Source organism: Miniopterus natalensis, chromosome 5 (assembly GCF_054644295.1).
Source record: "Miniopterus natalensis isolate mMinNat1 chromosome 5, mMinNat1.hap1, whole genome shotgun sequence".
Taxonomy (NCBI): Eukaryota; Metazoa; Chordata; class Mammalia; order Chiroptera; family Miniopteridae; genus Miniopterus; species Miniopterus natalensis.
The window spans coordinates 38,490,157-38,506,941 of record NC_142085.1 but is presented as its reverse complement, the minus strand read 5'-3'; the positions used below and the strand labels follow the sequence as shown (position 1 = coordinate 38,506,941).

General features: G+C 36.1%; 1 protein-coding gene across 2 annotated transcripts in view; it reads right to left on the bottom strand.

The window, feature by feature from the left end:
- TTK (TTK protein kinase) overlaps positions 1-16,079 on the bottom strand; it is a 35,912-nt gene extending 19,833 nt beyond the window's left edge. The window contains exons 1-11 of one of the 2 annotated variants that reach the window (XM_016207358.2): positions 16,020-16,079; positions 14,732-14,878; positions 11,898-12,120; positions 11,434-11,540; positions 9,237-9,380; positions 8,666-8,780; positions 8,435-8,507; positions 8,251-8,345; positions 6,632-6,719; positions 5,504-5,624; positions 1,529-1,677 (exon numbers count right to left, since the gene is read on the bottom strand). In XM_016207358.2, coding sequence (XP_016062844.2) covers positions 1,529-1,677; positions 5,504-5,624; positions 6,632-6,719; positions 8,251-8,345; positions 8,435-8,507; positions 8,666-8,780; positions 9,237-9,380; positions 11,434-11,540; positions 11,898-12,120; positions 14,732-14,876 — 1,260 coding nt within the window. In that variant the 5' untranslated portion in view covers positions 14,877-14,878; positions 16,020-16,079. Of the gene's footprint in view, positions 1-1,528; positions 1,678-5,503; positions 5,625-6,631; positions 6,720-8,250; positions 8,346-8,434; positions 8,508-8,665; positions 8,781-9,236; positions 9,381-11,433; positions 11,541-11,897; positions 12,121-14,731; positions 14,879-15,948 lie in introns of both variants that reach the window. The other variant, XM_016207357.2, reaches the window with a different exon arrangement.
- Between the last annotated feature and the right edge of the window lie 706 nt (positions 16,080-16,785).

Below are 16,785 nucleotides of genomic sequence, written 5' to 3'. Positions count from 1 at the left end.
TGAAAAATGTGATACATATATACACAGTGACATATTATTCAGCTTAAAGAATGAAATCTTGCCATTTGTGACAACATGGATGGAACTGAGGACATATGCTAAGTGAAATATGTCAGACAGAGAAAGACAAATACTGCATAGTGTCATTTATATGTAAAATTTTAATTTAAAAAAAAGTTACAGATTGGTGTTTGCCAGAGGTGGGGAGGGAGAGACAGAAGGGGTGACTATGGTCGAAAAGGATGAAGATGGTCAAAAGGTTCAAACTTTTAATTATAAAACAAATAAGTCATGGGGATATAATGGACAGCATGGTGACTATAGTTAATAAAACTGTATTGTGTATTTGAAAGTTGTTGAGTAGTTAAAGTGAGTAAAGTTCTCATTATAAAATTTTTGTAGCTATGGTGACAGATGTCAACTAGATTTCTTGTGGTGATTTCACAATATATACAAATATCAAATCATTATTTTGTACACCTGAGACTAAAATAACGTTGTATGTCAACTATACCTCAATAAAACAAAATAAAATACTTATTTTTCATAAGTGTATCTATATTCACATGTAATGGGCATATTGTTATTTTTAATATATTAATAAATATTTTAAAAATTTCTTGATTTTATTTTCTAATACAGTAAATACAGATAAGTATATGTAAACCTATGTAAACAAAAGCTCTTTGGGTATCTCAATAACTAAGGGTAAAAGGGGGTCCCAAGACCAAAATATTTGAGAACCACTGAGTTAGACTATAAATAATAAGAAATGGTGAGAAAAGTATGGCCATGAACTAAAATAGGTATGGCTCTCCCTCCAGCAGTCTACCAGATCATTCGTTCTGAAATGGCCCCTAGTCACTGTTATAAATATTGTCTAGTTAATATTTTCTATTTCATCCATGAGGATGACAATAGGAAACTGTCAAATGCTTTTGTATTGCACAAGTGTAAACATCAGCATATTGTTTTCTGTAAAGGGCAATTCAGTAAACATTTTAGGCTTTACAGAAGTGCTGCAACTACTCAACTCTGCTGTTATAGTTTCAAAGTAGCCATAGATAGTAAGTAAATGGTCATGGCTGTATCGCAATAAAACATTTACACACACAGGCTGGGAAACAGATTTTCTAATGTATTTTTATTGATTTTAGAGAGAGAAGAAGGGATAGAGAGAGAGAGAGAGAAAAACATGGATCAATTGCCTTTCATATGTGCCCTGACTGGGGACCAAACCCCCAACCCAGGTATGTGCCCTGACCAGGAATTGAACCAGCAACCTTTTGGTGCACAGGATGACTCTCAACCAACTGAGCCACTCCAGCGGGCTGGGAAACAGATTTAACCCACTGACTATAGTTTGCTGATCCCTGTTACTGATCATTGTTTTGTGAATAATAAAAATACCCTTTAAATAAACTATTCCACTAAATATGGTGCATAGAAGTTAATAAAATAAGAAAACATTTAACATGATCATCACATTTTAAACTGGCCATGTTACACAAGAGGAAAAGAAAGTTACCTCTGCATCAACTTTTGGGGTTATCTCTGGAATCTGCCACTGATTTAAAGGTGCAGCAGGATTCTGGTTTACACATTTTGACTTTTTCTTAGATTGCCATTGTTTCTGGTTACTTTCTGGAACCTTTGGTTCTTGATCTTCTTTAGGTTCTGAAATTGTTTTTGCTTTTATCATTAAAATGCAAGAATATTTTATAATAACAAAATTAAGCCTAAACACTAGTACATGCTACAAACTGTATTAGCATTTTGCTCTTAAAAACAAAGAGAGAAACTAAAAACTTTAAGCCAATTGTTGACAATTTGCTTTCAGCAAGTCAATTTTTACAAACCTGCAACACAGCCACCTTCTTAAGTAGTTACATAGGGTTTCATCATCAAAGACCATTCTGAATTTAAATTCTTCTGGTCTTTACACGAAAGCAAGTAAACAAATAAAAATGAAAAAACCTATATATGTCATAAAGTCTTGCTAATAAAGAGAAGCTAATTCACCACTTTTCATAGACCTCTAGTTTTTAAACAAAAATTTTACCTTAAACTGGCCTGCAATTTACTTTAAAGGTCTCTGAACAAAAGAACCTCAACAATACCTTTACTATTCTATGAATATCAACATTCCATTCCTATCATAATAGATGCATAAATCCTAAATGAAATATTTGCAATATACAAAAGGATAACAAATTATGACCAAACTGTGTATGTTACAAAATGCAAATTTGCTTAACATTTGAAAATCAGTTTAATTTGTCATAACAGAATAGAGGAAAAAAAATATGATCAACTCAATAAACACAGAAGAATTTGATAAAATTCAACACCAAGTCACAAAAAACTAATATTACAGGTGTAAAGCAAAACTCACTGTTTTGATACTTGATAGAGTAGCTACAAAAATCTACAGCAATTATCATACAAAGGTAACATATTAAAAGGTTCCCTCTAAAATATGGAATGAGACAAGAATACCACCTATCATCCCTTCTATTCATCATTATACTGAAGGTGTTAAGCGCACTAGAGCAAAGAAATGAAAGTTAAACTTGGAAAGTAAAAAAATGTTATATTATTTTCAAACATGAAAGAATCCATAAGAAAATATTAACAGTGAGTTTAGCAATGCCACTGTATCTAAGATCAATAACTAAAAATCAGTTGTATTTTCATATACCAGCAACAAAGCATTAAAGGATGCAATTTTTTTAAAGACCCCATTCATTATAGCATCAAAAAAGTATCAAATATTGAGGAATAACTCTAACAAAAGATAGGCAAAATCTCTACTCAGAAAATGATGCTCTGAACATTTTAAAGACCACTTAAATGAATGCCAGATTAGCAGACTAGAACATTTATCTGTTAAGATGTGAGCTTGTCCCATTAGTTCTCAATCAAAATTCCATTAAAAAAATGTAGTGATAGATTCTAATACTTATATGTAAATCCAAAAGGCCCAGAACAGCTAAAATAGCCTTGAAGAACAAAGTTGGAAGATTTTCTGACAGATAAAGATTTCCTGCAGTAAGTAAGATAGCACTGTACTAGCACAAAGATAAACAAAAAGAACTATGGAAGAGAAAAGAAACCACACATCACATACAGGGTCCCCTAATTTTCAACAATTATTGAAAAGAGGGCCTTTTCAATAATCACTAATGGATCAGCTGGACATACACATTGGAAAAAAGGATCTTGACACTTGATCTTACATAAAATATATAGAAATATCTTTATGGCCTTAGAGTAGGAAAAGATTTATTTAAAGACACAGAAAACACTCAGCACAAAAGATTAATAAATTAAAATGCATGATAATTAAGAACTTCTTTTCATCAACAGTCTTTACCACATAATGGGAGAAATCACTTGCAATACATATATCCAACAAAAGGATCTGTATCTAGATGATATAGTATCTCCCAAAAAAAATCAATGCAAAAAAGAAAGAAAACTCAACAGAAAAACTGGCAAAAGACTCCAAGAAGTACTTCACAAGAGGGTATCCAAATAGCCAATAAACATACAAAAAGATGTTCCTCATCATTAGACATCAAGGAAATGTAAATTAAAACCACAATGAGATGTCACTTAGCAGCATCAGAATGTCTAAAACTAAAACCCAACAATAAAATGACTGAGAAGAATATGGAGCAAGAGCAACATAACTGGTCAAAGGTCCAACCACTCTGGAAAACTGTTTGGCACTATCTACTACAGATAAGTGTATGCACATCCTGTGACCCAACAATCCCACTCTTTGATATACTACATAGAAATATGTATGAATGAAATACTGCATTGGGCTGCAATCTTATGACTTGGGCAGGTTTTCTAATTAGAAGTTTTACTATAAAATAAAGTATTATTGGCAAAATCTTCATTTAAAAACATTAAATTAGGTATCAGATTAGTACTATTAGTCATATCACTTTACAACAGAAGCCATGAAAGTATAAAATATTAGTTTTCCCCAAATACTAAGATTAAGGGTCTATTCCCAATCAATAATGGCAAAAAGACTATTCTAGGGTGACTAACCACCCCAGTTTGCTGGGGGCTGAGGGCTTTCCTTAACATGGGGCGTTCAGAGTTAAACCAGGAAAGCCCAGGATAAACCCAAATGAGTCCATGGCAAGCCTAGTTTTGTCCAGGTGCCACCTCTCAGTCCAATTAAAAGACAAAATCACATTCAATCTAGCAACCTTTGTTTGGATAGTGATTATTGGATTTATGACCTGGTTCAAAAATCTTGCCCAGCCGGGCGTGGCTCAGCGGTTGAGCATTGATCTAGGATCCAGGTGATCAGGGTCCAATTCCTGGTCAGGGCACATGCCCGGTTGTGGGCTTGATCCCCAGCAGTTGGGGGCGTGCAGGAGGCAGCCGACCAATGACTCTCATCATTGATGTTTCTATCTCCCTCTCCCTCTCCTTTCCTCTCTCTGAAATCAATAAAGATATATTTAAAAAAAAAAAATCTTTAATGGTACTCTGACATCTAAAAGAATAAAAAATTTAAGCCAACCAGTCTTCTCTCTCATTTCTATACTACCTGTGCTAAAGTTTTCATCATAACTAGACTGACTTTTTTGTTCCTAAAATGTTTTATTCTTTTGCTTACGCTATCACCTCCATCTGAAATATCGACACTGCTAGTCCTTTCAATTTAAACCCTAACAGTTTTTCACATTTCTTCTCCTCCACAAAGTATTACTTATTGTCCCTAAATTAGATTCTCAAATTTCTCCTCCCTCTGAATTCTCATAGCATTTTATTTATGTGGTTCTCATGACACTCTCTGCATTCTACCCAGCAGACAGCAGTGTATCTCCCACATTGGATGGCAACATCCTTGGGACTCTGGCTCATTCATTTACATATCCTTAGAACATTTATCATAGTACTCATACAGTGGGAAATCAAATTTTTAATTAAAGAGGAAAAGGAGAATTATCATACAAATACAGCTTCTGTGTCCTTTCCAGAAAGCATATGTCAAGTCAATTGAGAAAAATAACTCAGCTCCATGGTACTTTCCCTCCACTTTCTTTTATGGAACTTTTAGATAAATAAATTTTCTTTGCTACAGAATTTAATACTTTTTATACATTCTTTATAATTCAACTGAAATACAAGATAGATAACTGTCTTATATTACAATTCTTAGGTGGCTGGTTAGCATTCACAAACAACAAAGTAGTTTTCTTGTTTTAAATTTTATTTTATTGTTTTAGTGTTTTTTGCCCCCTTCTTTTTTCCTTTTAATTGACCTTTAGAGAGAGAGGAAGGGAGAGGGAGAGAAAGAGAGAAAGATCTATGTGAAAGGGAAATGTTGACTGGCTGCCTCCTGCATGCCTCCCACCAGGAAAAGAAACCAGCTATCCTTCAGTGCACAAGTCAACGCCCAACCAACTAAACTATACTGGGCAAAGCCAAAATGGTTTTCTTAACCAAAGAAGTCTGTTTTGTCACTTACCTTCTAATTTTCTTAGAAAACTTGACTCAGTTTTATTCTTCATGGTTACTGAGTCAGTATTAAGTTCAGAACTCTTCTCATCTGACACCAGAGGGTCCTTGGAATGGATATTTTGAACAGACTATATGAAAATAAGATATCAAATAATAAGTCTCATAAAAGAAGTAGTGCTAATTTGTCTTAGTGTTCAACATATGAAAGTCCCATCTACGTGAAAATATTGCTAGGAATATTATGTTATAATCACCTGTGGAGTCACAAACTCCGAGCAAAGATTAACTTCCTGAATTACTGACTAGAGCAATAGGAATGACCATAACCATAAATTTGGGCAATTTACTTTCAATGAGCATATCAGTCAATTGTTAAAATATGTCCACTTAAAAACTGAGGTTAGAAAGTTTGAATCCAACATAAAACATCATTTTGTTACTATAGTCACATTTTATCACCAAAAATAACAGAACTATTCAAAATTAAGATCTGTGTAAATCTAAGACAATAATTATTCTAAGTCCAGGATGTAAAATTTGAACAAAATTCTATTTTCCTTTAAGATAGTTTTGGTTAGTTAAAATTATTTTAAAGCAAAGACCATGAAAAAGATGAATTATAAAAAATATACAGTTGAAAAGACCCATATTGTGATGCAAGGGGTCTAACTCAAATACAATAAGAGTAATATAACCCCTAAAAATCAGTGCATCAGAGACTAAACCTTTCCTATCATTGAGATTCACAAAGCTGCTCTGCAGTATATGCACATCAGGCTAAGCCCTCACCCCTGTCCATCACAATTTATTCTCTCATTTTTGTCTAAAACGTCCTGCCAGATTATATGACTAAACACAACACGAAACTAAACCTGGGGGAATGCTTAAACACCTGGATAAAAAGTGTTACTTCATTTATCCCAGGATATGGTTGATCTCTACCACCTCAGTCTTGGACAAAGAGCTTAGAAATCGATTTCTGTACCACTTCCCATTAGTGGTCCTACATCTCTGGGGGCTTTAGGAACACTGTTAAAGATATCATATAAATGACGGGTTGCCTTTCACAGAAAAAGCTCCATGAACCTTGGCTCAGGAACCCTTGCTCCATATAAAAATTCAAAAACAGGAATACCTTTAAATTTCTTAATTCACAGGAATCATTTCCACTTGGTTTAGATCCAGGCACAATCACTTCTCGGCATTCTGTTCTAGAGGTCTGTCTATTACCCACAAAACAAAATAATTTTGAAGTTTAATTTGAAGTCACTCTTTCCAATATATTATTTTCTCCATTTTAAAGTTGACTTTTTAACTACATATACTTTTTAAATGGAAAAATCTCTTGAAAAGATATTTTTAAAAATAACATGATTCTAGCACAAAATGTGATTAAATCAGGTGCTGAGCAACAACAAAAATGACAGAGATTGGCCCTGGCCGTTGTGGCTCAGTTGGTTGAGCCTTGTCCCACACACCAAAAGGTTGCTGGTTTGAGCCCAGGTTGTGAGCTAAATCCTCTGGTGGCTGCAGTAGTCAGCCAATCGATGTTTCTCTCTGTCCCTCTCCTTTATTCTCTCTCTAAAAAAACCAATAAAAAAATATGTATTTTTTAAAAGTGATGAGATTGGTAGGTGATTATATACTTCATTATGTAATAAGTAACAACTGGAACTAGGGTGTGACTGTGGTAAAGGAGAAGGGAAGAGCAACATGTAGGTGAAACTCTTCAGATTGCAAACAGCTTAAGGAGAACAACTAGACTATAAACCCTTCTGTGGGCCTCGACAGTGCCTGGCATACAGTCTATCATAACGAGCAAGAAAATAACTGGTTTGTTTTTGTTTTTATTTTCTTAGAGTGTGAGAAACAATCTGTTCTTCACCTAGGTATCTGAAATGAAGATAACAAGATAACTGTCAACATTTTGGAGCTTAACCTGACAACCAAAATGTTCTTTTAATATTAATATGTAGTCAAGCCCTAAGTGTAATAGGAATTTAAGTATAGAAAACACCAACTAAAAACAATCAGTTGTGCTTCTAAACAATAAGTTGTGTTTCCAAATGGTTCTCTGGAATCCAAGGAGATTTTTCCAATAGAAATGTTATATAGTGATTAGAGTTAAGGATAGACCAGAAGAAATCCCTTAGCTAAGCTAGAACACCAGATTGCCATTTTTTTTCAAGGGAATAAACATCCAAGAAAAAGGAAAAACACATTGGATATAATGAACATTTTATCTCTATCTACTCTGCCCCACTTCTTGATGCCCTAGCTTCTGAAGCAAATGAATGGATTAATCATCCTTCCCACTGGTAGCTGCTCTTTCCAAATAGCTGGAAAAGAAATTGTTCCCAGACAGCCTTCACCCTGCTATGGAGACTTCTATACACACACAAGGAAGAAACTCTTAGCAGGAAGCCTACCAATTTAAGTGAGAAATGTTCAGACAACAGGAGTTTGGAGATGTTCGCATAGTCTTTTAAGCTTCAGGTTGTCTTAATGTTTTTTTCCTTCATGTTTCCTATTTTTTAATAGTTCCTTTAATGAATATTTTCAATAAGTGAAAAAGTAAAATAAAGTCATATTCCCCACTCATTCCTTTGTCCCCAACATTAGAGACTTGGTAACCTTTAATACTAAATAAAAACTTAATCTGAATTACTACTGCGCAGTAAAAGGCTTTAAGACCATTCTGCAATCAATCTTCAAATATTGAAAATAAATTAATAAATTAAAATCCAAACATACCTTTTTGCATATCTTGGTACAACTGAATCATCAGTCTCCTCATGACAATCCGGGCTATTTAGAAGATTCACTGGGACTCTTCCAAATGGACATGACTAAAATGTTTTGAAAGATTAAGTGACCAACTAGGAAAAAAACAAAGACCTCACCACTACCACCTTAATCAAAGTAGATTAAAACTTACCCGTTTAGCTTTGTTTGTTTGTTTTAAGGGATTTCGATGACCTATGTCTGCATCTTGAGGGGGCACGTTCTCTCTAAACAGAAAGAAAACACCCACATTTTTAAAAGAATAATATTAACATGTGTATTTCCAATAATTGCTAAACTCTGTTGCCACTTTTTCATGACACTATATATGTAAACATAAAAATAAATGTATGATGGACATTTAAAAAACGTTCAGCTTCCTCACCCATACAAAAACCTGGCTTTTGTAGTCTGTCCTCTGGAATCACAACTGATGTCTCTATTCTGTAAATGTCCAAGTGAACTGGGAAATGATTCTTGGGTACTTAATACTGTGGATGCTGTAAAAATTTTGAAATTGTGATTAAATTTGTAAAGACATAAAGAATCTCACAAATAAGAATACTTAAAGTCAATTCATAAATCTGCCCCTAAATAAGATATGCAGACATGAAGATGTTAAGATAATTACCTAACTATATTTAATAACTGTTTCATAATTACATAATTGCTTCCCCAGAATAAAGACACATGCCCTATTTCTAAACACAAAAAGTGATTCTCAAATTAGATTGAGTTGTTTTTAATGTTTTACCAGTGAAAGTGTGATCAGCAACAACAAAATATCCAACACAACACTAATGACTTGATAACTTCTAAATGTCTCATCTCCTTTAAATCTGAAATTTAAACTTAGATTGTGACCATTCTACATATTTTTTCTATAAAATATTACCCTTAATCCTTTTTCACAGGTAATCAACCACAGAAAAGCATCAGCACACATATACATTTACCTGATAAACTCTTCTTTTCCTCCTCTGGAAGCAGCTGCTTTTTTTGGAGGTTTAAATTCTGAATGGCAGTTTCTAGCATTTGTAGTGGTACTGCTCCACATTCTACAGCTTTATGAAGAAGTTGTTTACTTTTCTTTAAATTACCTAACAAAGTAAAAAATGACTATTATTCTAATGCAGCCATCTTCACTCTCCAGATTGTTATTCTTCAGGACCTTGAAAAACGTTTTAAAGCTTTAGGCAAAAATACTCATTCCAAGGCTCTTGAGCTTTATTTCATAAGCAAATAAGCAACCTCACTTCTGATCAACAACTCATATCAAATAGCTTACTTGTGTAATTAATATGTGATTGATGTTTATGCATTAGTATATCACCATTGTCCATTTTCAGAAGTAAAAGAAGTATAACAAAGCAGATACAAAGTGGGGACACCAAAGGCCAAGGAAAACACTTAGGACCCTCAGGGAATTTAGTCAAAGAGAAAACTAAGCCCTAGGCGTCGTAACAGTCCCAAGAGCATCACTGTTATAATGCAGTATGATAATGATCATTCACAATGACATTCAGTCACTAAGAAAAGGTTGACATCTTTTGCTAAAGGGAATTCTCCATCAAAAGATTTCTTGTAAAAAAAAAAAAAAGTAATGATAAAGATTAATCTTTAGCTATCAGACTTAGCTACACCATCCCAAAAATGCAAAAATAACTACCATAATTACTTTTCTGACTGCAGATAAATTACCAAATTTTATTTCAACTGCAAAATTACCCCATCTATTTAGTCTATTATTTTGTTTATAAATACTAAAATGTATACCTCACGTAACTTATAGAATATGCTTTCAACATTTATGGGAGCCACTGAGCTATGCTATGAACTTGGCACTTAGGGTATAAATGATTAGATGGCTTCTAGCTTCAGACAGTTTACAAGTTTTAAAAATATAAACATATTCGATAGTGGTGAAGTCTACATTTATTGACAGTAGTGACAGAATTTCATGTATTGAACATTTTAGGACAGCAAACAAAAAAGGCTTGGAAAACTAGTAATTAAGGAGTTTACAGACCCCCATGACAATCTGATAAAAGCTACGGGGATATGCTGCACTCCTACAAATGTACCACCATGCTACACATAAGATTTCAGAGATGTTTCATATTTCCTGGAAGCCTATTCATCAACCCTGTTCAAAATAATCACAATTTTGACCTTGAGATTACTACTACATTGCAGTAGTATAGATAAAGTGCATTTCTTTTTTATAGATCACAATTTAAGATTTTCAAAATGTATGTGTTCTAAAGACGTGAAGCTTATAGTTGCTATTGACGGGCCATATTACCTCAAAAAAAATTTTAGGTGGAAAAAAGATAAAGTATCTTAAAGGCCAGCCAAAGACCTTAACAACCAAGGAGCTTGCACAATGCTTTTCTCCAACATCAATCCCAGAGAATACTGTCCAGTTACTGAGCCCTGCTTTGGGTACCATCATGAGGATTCTGGCTGAGCCAAATCAATAGTGATAATATGTATATCTGACAGTAAATGGGATCAGGAATGGAACAGAAATAAAGCTGAGGGAAAATAGGAACATGTGGCCAAGAGGATAGAAGGAAAGTAGATTCAGAGGCCTCAGAAAATGAGAAGAGAAGACTATGAATGGCCAGGCTAAAAATATCTGAGGAAGAGACTGCCCTAGTCCTATTCAAAAAGTCCAGAATATAAAGAAGCAGGTGAGCAAGAAATAAAAGCTTCTACAGAAGTTTACCTTACTCCCCCCCTTTTTTCTAAAGGGGAACTACTGATTAATGCTACAATTATAGTTTGATGTACATTTCATTGCTATGAAACGATAGCATAGTAAAGCTCTAGCTTAAATATCCTTATATCCTTCATCCCATAAATTCTCAGTGAAGAAGCCACTTTCCTTTAGACTTTTCCTGAATCTAACTAAGCACAAACATGATGTTCATGCTTATTTCCCTGGATTACTCCTTACAAGTGGAAGAGCTAGCACAACAAATATTCTCTGCATTTCCCCGTAGGTGGGATTCTTCCCCCATAATCTCATCTGATCAACTTTCATGTCTTTTGCCTCAAATTCTTACTTTATATATAAGATGTAATATTAGGATATGAGTTGGGGAAGTTATCTTGTACTTAAAATTTGAATTTTATATTTTAAATTACCTTGTGATAGTTCAAATTGTGCAAAAGATATATGCACAAAAGCAAATTTCTTGCAGTTTGCTCTGGCCATTTGAAAGTAGTCACGTGCATCATCTGGCTCTTGAATACTGTAATAAAGATTTCAGAGTGAAATTTTAAGAAAAAGGGCACAACTACCTAAGTTTGATAATTCTTTATTCTACTGTCCAAAAGACATGGGGTTTTATTTTTTCTGTGTGTAAAATTAAATACTAGTAGGCTATTTTTAAAAAAATCTTTTAAGGCAGAGTAAAGAATAGGAAACTTGTTGAAATATGTACATAGTAAAGAGAATTTACATTATTCACTTGCTAATTATAAACAAAAGAATTTGGTCAAAAATATTTTCTTACACATAATCCTGACATGTTTTCTTTCATTTTACCTTTTTGTAATACAGCTATGTAGTGCAGTTAGTTAAATGTAGTTAAAATACTAATACTTACGCTTTCAATTCAGCAAATCTCACTTGAATTCGAGCAAAACTCTCATTTTGGCCATATTTATCTGGAGGAAGTGCTTCAATTGCTTGACTGTAACGACCAATCAACTTATTTAAGAGGACATCATTTAGGGGGACACTATTTTTCTCTAGTTTGAGCAACAAATTCAACCAGTCCTCTGGGTTGTTTGCCATCATCATAATTTGGTTAACAGTTCCTGAATTATCTGAATAATGGAAACAAAATATGCCATAACAAAAGAAAAACATAAAAACAAATGCCAAGTTGCACTTTTCCTTCAAATTAGCTATAGTCTCAATATCAATGTATATAAACTCCTTAAAATACTTTCTAAAAACTTTAACAATTTGTGTAAATATAAGCAACTTATTTACTGCATAGATATCTTTTATGAGGTTATATTTTACTCTAAAAAGCTGTATATTTTGAAAGAAAGAAAAAAAATTGGAAATGTTATTTATAAGTAGCGTTAAAAAACCATATACAGCCCTAGCTGGTTTGGCTCAGTGGTTTGAGTGTCAGCCCACGGACTGAAAGGTCTGGGGTTTGATTCCAGCCAAGGGCATGTACCTCAGTTACAGGCTCAATCCCTGAACCCAGTCGGGGCACATGCAGGAAGCAACCAATCCATGTGTCTCCACATCAATGTTTCTCTCTCTCTCTCTCTCTCTCTCTCTCTCTCTCTCTCCCCCTTCCACTCTCTCTGAAAAGCAATGGAAAAAATATCCTCCAGTGAGAGTTAAAAATAATAACCCCCCACAAAAAAACCATATATAGTCTAAGAAAATTTTATGCTGTGACAGCATAATTCTGTTTTAGTATCCTAACTATTCAAAGAAAACCTAAAGCTTTCCCATCACCACTTGTACCAACTTTCTTAAGAAAATTATTGACTTATTCATTATAAACTTAGAAACTTATTACCCCAGTCGTATTGTAACCTTTTTTTATCCAACATTATACCTACATACCTCAAACTTACTTTTAAACCAACCAAACAAAACCAGTTTACAAAAGATAAGCAACAATATGGTCATTTTCTTCTCCCTCCAAGTTACCCATTTCTCCATAATTTTCATGTTGTAATTTATTTTTTACTTTCTTTAGTGTTAAATGTTTCTAAAAGACAATTTGAATTAATGTCAGTCTACTGTTTATAATATTTTAGTCATTACTAAACATGATTAAATTCTTATTTCTCAGAGAAACTATCATTCCTTCCATCAGTTTCAGTTGCCTTCGACAAGGGCTAAAACTTTACCTTTGCAAACAAAATTACTGTTTCTGCTTTCTACTAAAACAGCATGTTCATAATTTTGCTTTATTTTAAATTTAATCTGGTCTGCTCTTAACTTCATTCTCCAGTTTTACCTCCCACTGTTTTCCTAATAAACCAGTCTGCAAAATGTCTAAAAAACACCGTGTCTCTGCAGATGTGGTCCTCACGCCTCTGAGTACCCGATCCTCCCTCCATTCAACACTTGAAGCACTATTTATTTTGCTAGTATTCATTTGTTGTCAAACATATTACATATAGCATAGTGGTTTCATAAATTCTTCTCATCTAGAAATCACAGTTTTAACCATCTTTGAGTCTTCCTCAATACTTAATCTAATGTTGTACGTCCCAATTATCAATATATTTTAAGTATTTACAGGTTTGAGGGAGCTAATGATTTTAAATCAGGAATCATCTACCCTGGTGTACAAGCTTTGACAGAGCTTTTTAAAGTATGGTGGTATTCTATTAAGAATTTGTTTGACACCAAAATGATTAGTTTCCAGGTTGTTTCAAATAAATATGACCTGCCATCATGAATAGATTACAGGTTCTTCTATTCACTTTCAATCCGTCATCCATTTAATGTTAGTATAGATATGACAAACTTATCCAAAGGTCACTTTTCAAATGACCTCAACAATCTGAAGTGTAGTAAATTAGGCTTCTGAGCTAATACTTTTCATAAAGGCAGGGTATTAAAATTTCACTTATTCATCATTCAATAAATATTTAAGGACCTACTACTACATGCCACATGCAGGCACCATTCTAAGCTGTGTAGATATAACACATAAAAACCACATCCTCATGGAGCTCACAATATATAAACACATGAATAAATAAGATATAAGGTGATTAGTGCAATGAAGAAAAATAACAGGAAAGGGAGATAGACACAATCCCACCTTAGCAGGTTACTATTTTAAATAGGTGAGCTGATATTTGAGCAAAGACCTGAAGGAGGTAAGAATGAGCAGATATCTTGGGAGCGGTGTTCACTTCATAGCAGAGGGCAAGAAGAAAAGGCACTGAGGTAAGAGCTGGTCTAGCATTATAGCAGAGATAGCAGGTAAGCCACTGTGGCTGGAACAGAGTGAAAAAGGAGAATGGGGGGAAAAGGCCAAGATAGTAATAAGAAGACTCTCCAAATCAAAAATTGAGTGACTTTAAAGTTATACATAATTTTATCAAAATCGGTGAGGCTTTCTCCCTTTGCAGCAAGAAAGGAATGAAAAAAAAATAGCGCATCTATTGACAGCAAGCATAGCAGTAGAAATAACTGCTGACAATAATGGAAAGGTTTAAAAAACTACTTCTGGGTACACTGTAATAAAGGATAAGTTTCCTTTTTCCAGAAAGCAGAAAATTGTGGGAATATTTCCACACAAAAGGATTAAAATATAGAGTGTATGTCAGTACTTTAATTGGTAAGTATCAATTATTCAGAAAAATTATATTATGTGAACATTGAGTGGTCAACATTTTATTCCTTTTACCTTTAGGGGGCAATCAAAAAGCAAGAACAAAAACTCACCTGTGGTATCGGAAGAGGAAGAGACTTTATTTAAGCTTAGCTCATCAGTAAGGTCTTCATTTTTAAATTTATTTTTAAAATCCCTCACTTTGTTGATTATTGAATCAATTGTCAATTCTCTGCCACTTAAATCCTCAGCATCCATTTCTAAGGAAAAAAATTTAATCATAATCCCTATATTAACTAGCATTAAAGAGAAGAAAACTTTGCAACTAGCCTTTCAGAACCCAGAAGCACTACAATGTGAACATGTTAACACAGATGTATTGAGGTCCTATAAAAACAAACTGCGTATATTTGAAATTTTTCCAGCAAGGTTCCCACTAGGCTAATTACATGTTTTCTTCCTAACAGAACTTCCATTGCACAACACAGAAATTGCTACCCCTCCTTTCAAACTTCCCATTTTTTCTTTTATATACTGAATGCCTTCCTTTCACTCTTTTTTGAGAATTATTTTCTCTGGCCGATTTGCAAATTCTATCATTTAAGCAAATGTGATGGATTGTTTGTTTGGATTCTGGCAGAGACAAAAAAACATAATCCTTTTGGTTATGTGAATAACCATTCCTTTAGTCCCCGGTTTTATGTGAGCAAACCTGCACACTGCAAGGGCTGTAACATCACAGCCCTTTATTGATAAATGGGATATCTGCAGGCCTGTTCTTGTGCATTTCTGGGAGAATTCTGATTTGCTAATTTAAGCACTCTAAGATTAAGCAACTATTGTATTCGTACTTGCTCATCTGGTGGTGGTGACGTTTGATCAACAAAGTGTATTCTGTCTTCCTGTCGAAGTCATTTTTTGTAATTCTCAAATATCAACCCAATAACCCAGGGTCACTGATATCAATGCCGCCACTGACCTCGAGTTTAACAACGAAAAGGGCATCTAGATATCACCTCTTGAAGTCAGGCTCGAAAAGTAACTGTCAGAACACAGCCACCATCTCCTCTCTCTGTTCTAAAACACCGACGAGAGGCAGTGTTCTTTAGGAGATGATCTCGGGCCCCCAAACTCCCCCCAAGTGCCCCGCCAGGCCCTCTGCCCAGCTAGGGGCACACCCACCTCCTGCTTCCGGGATCCTCACAAAACCCCCCGCAACACCCAGCTGACTCGCGGAGGCACCAGGCCTCCCCTCCCCCTCCCGCTCGTTCGGCCGCGCCCTACGCCATCAACTCCGCTAGGTCGCCTCCGCCTCGCCCCCACCACTTACCGACCCGCGCGGCTACCGAACCTATTACAGGCCGCCGCTGTTGCCCCGTGCACTTGCGACGCGAAACTCACCGCCGGAAAGCCGAGTGGAGAAGAAAAGATGGATCCAAGCCGCACTCCGTAAACACGTTTGAATTTCCCCGTCGCTAATGCCGCAGCCTCCTATTGGCCGATGCTGGTCACGTGGAGGCGTCTGCCCTGATTGGTTCGTGTGCGCCGGCACCGCCCCTTCCTCTGTGATCCGCGCATCCTGCTCGGGGAGGGTCGTCGCGGGTGCTCAACAGGGGCAGGGCCGGGGTTCATTGGTTGCTGGCTCTCCGCGGGGGTTTGTTTCCCCGGCGCCTGAGGCTGGCTTTCCTGCGCCTTCGAGTATCATCAGGCCACATTTTTGTCGCGGAGGGAGCCACTCTAGGGCGGAGTTACCCCGAGGGAGGAAAACGGGCGGAGACGCTGCTCCCAGCATCTGTATCTGAAAGGCGGCCTGAGAGTAAGCGCGCCGCCGACCGCCACCCCACTCTTTCGTCCCCCACGCTGCTCGCTGCCGGCTTAGCGAGGATGCGGCTGGAAAGAATGGATCCCTGCGCGGCCCTCGGCCCGGCTGCAGGCGCGAGAGGCCGAGCGCTGCGTGTCCCCGAGCTCCCTGGCGCCCTGCCGCGGCCCGTCTGCGTCCCTGCGGGCCTCCGAGCCGGGGCCCTCTCCTTCGCCGGAATTCTGCGCGGAACTCGCTTGCCCGTCACGATTGGCCCTCGTCCTCCGAGCCCGTGCCCCCTGAGGGCTCAAGTATTCCCAGGGGAAGGTCCCTTCTCGAGTAACCTACCCAGGTTCGAGGCTCTGATAA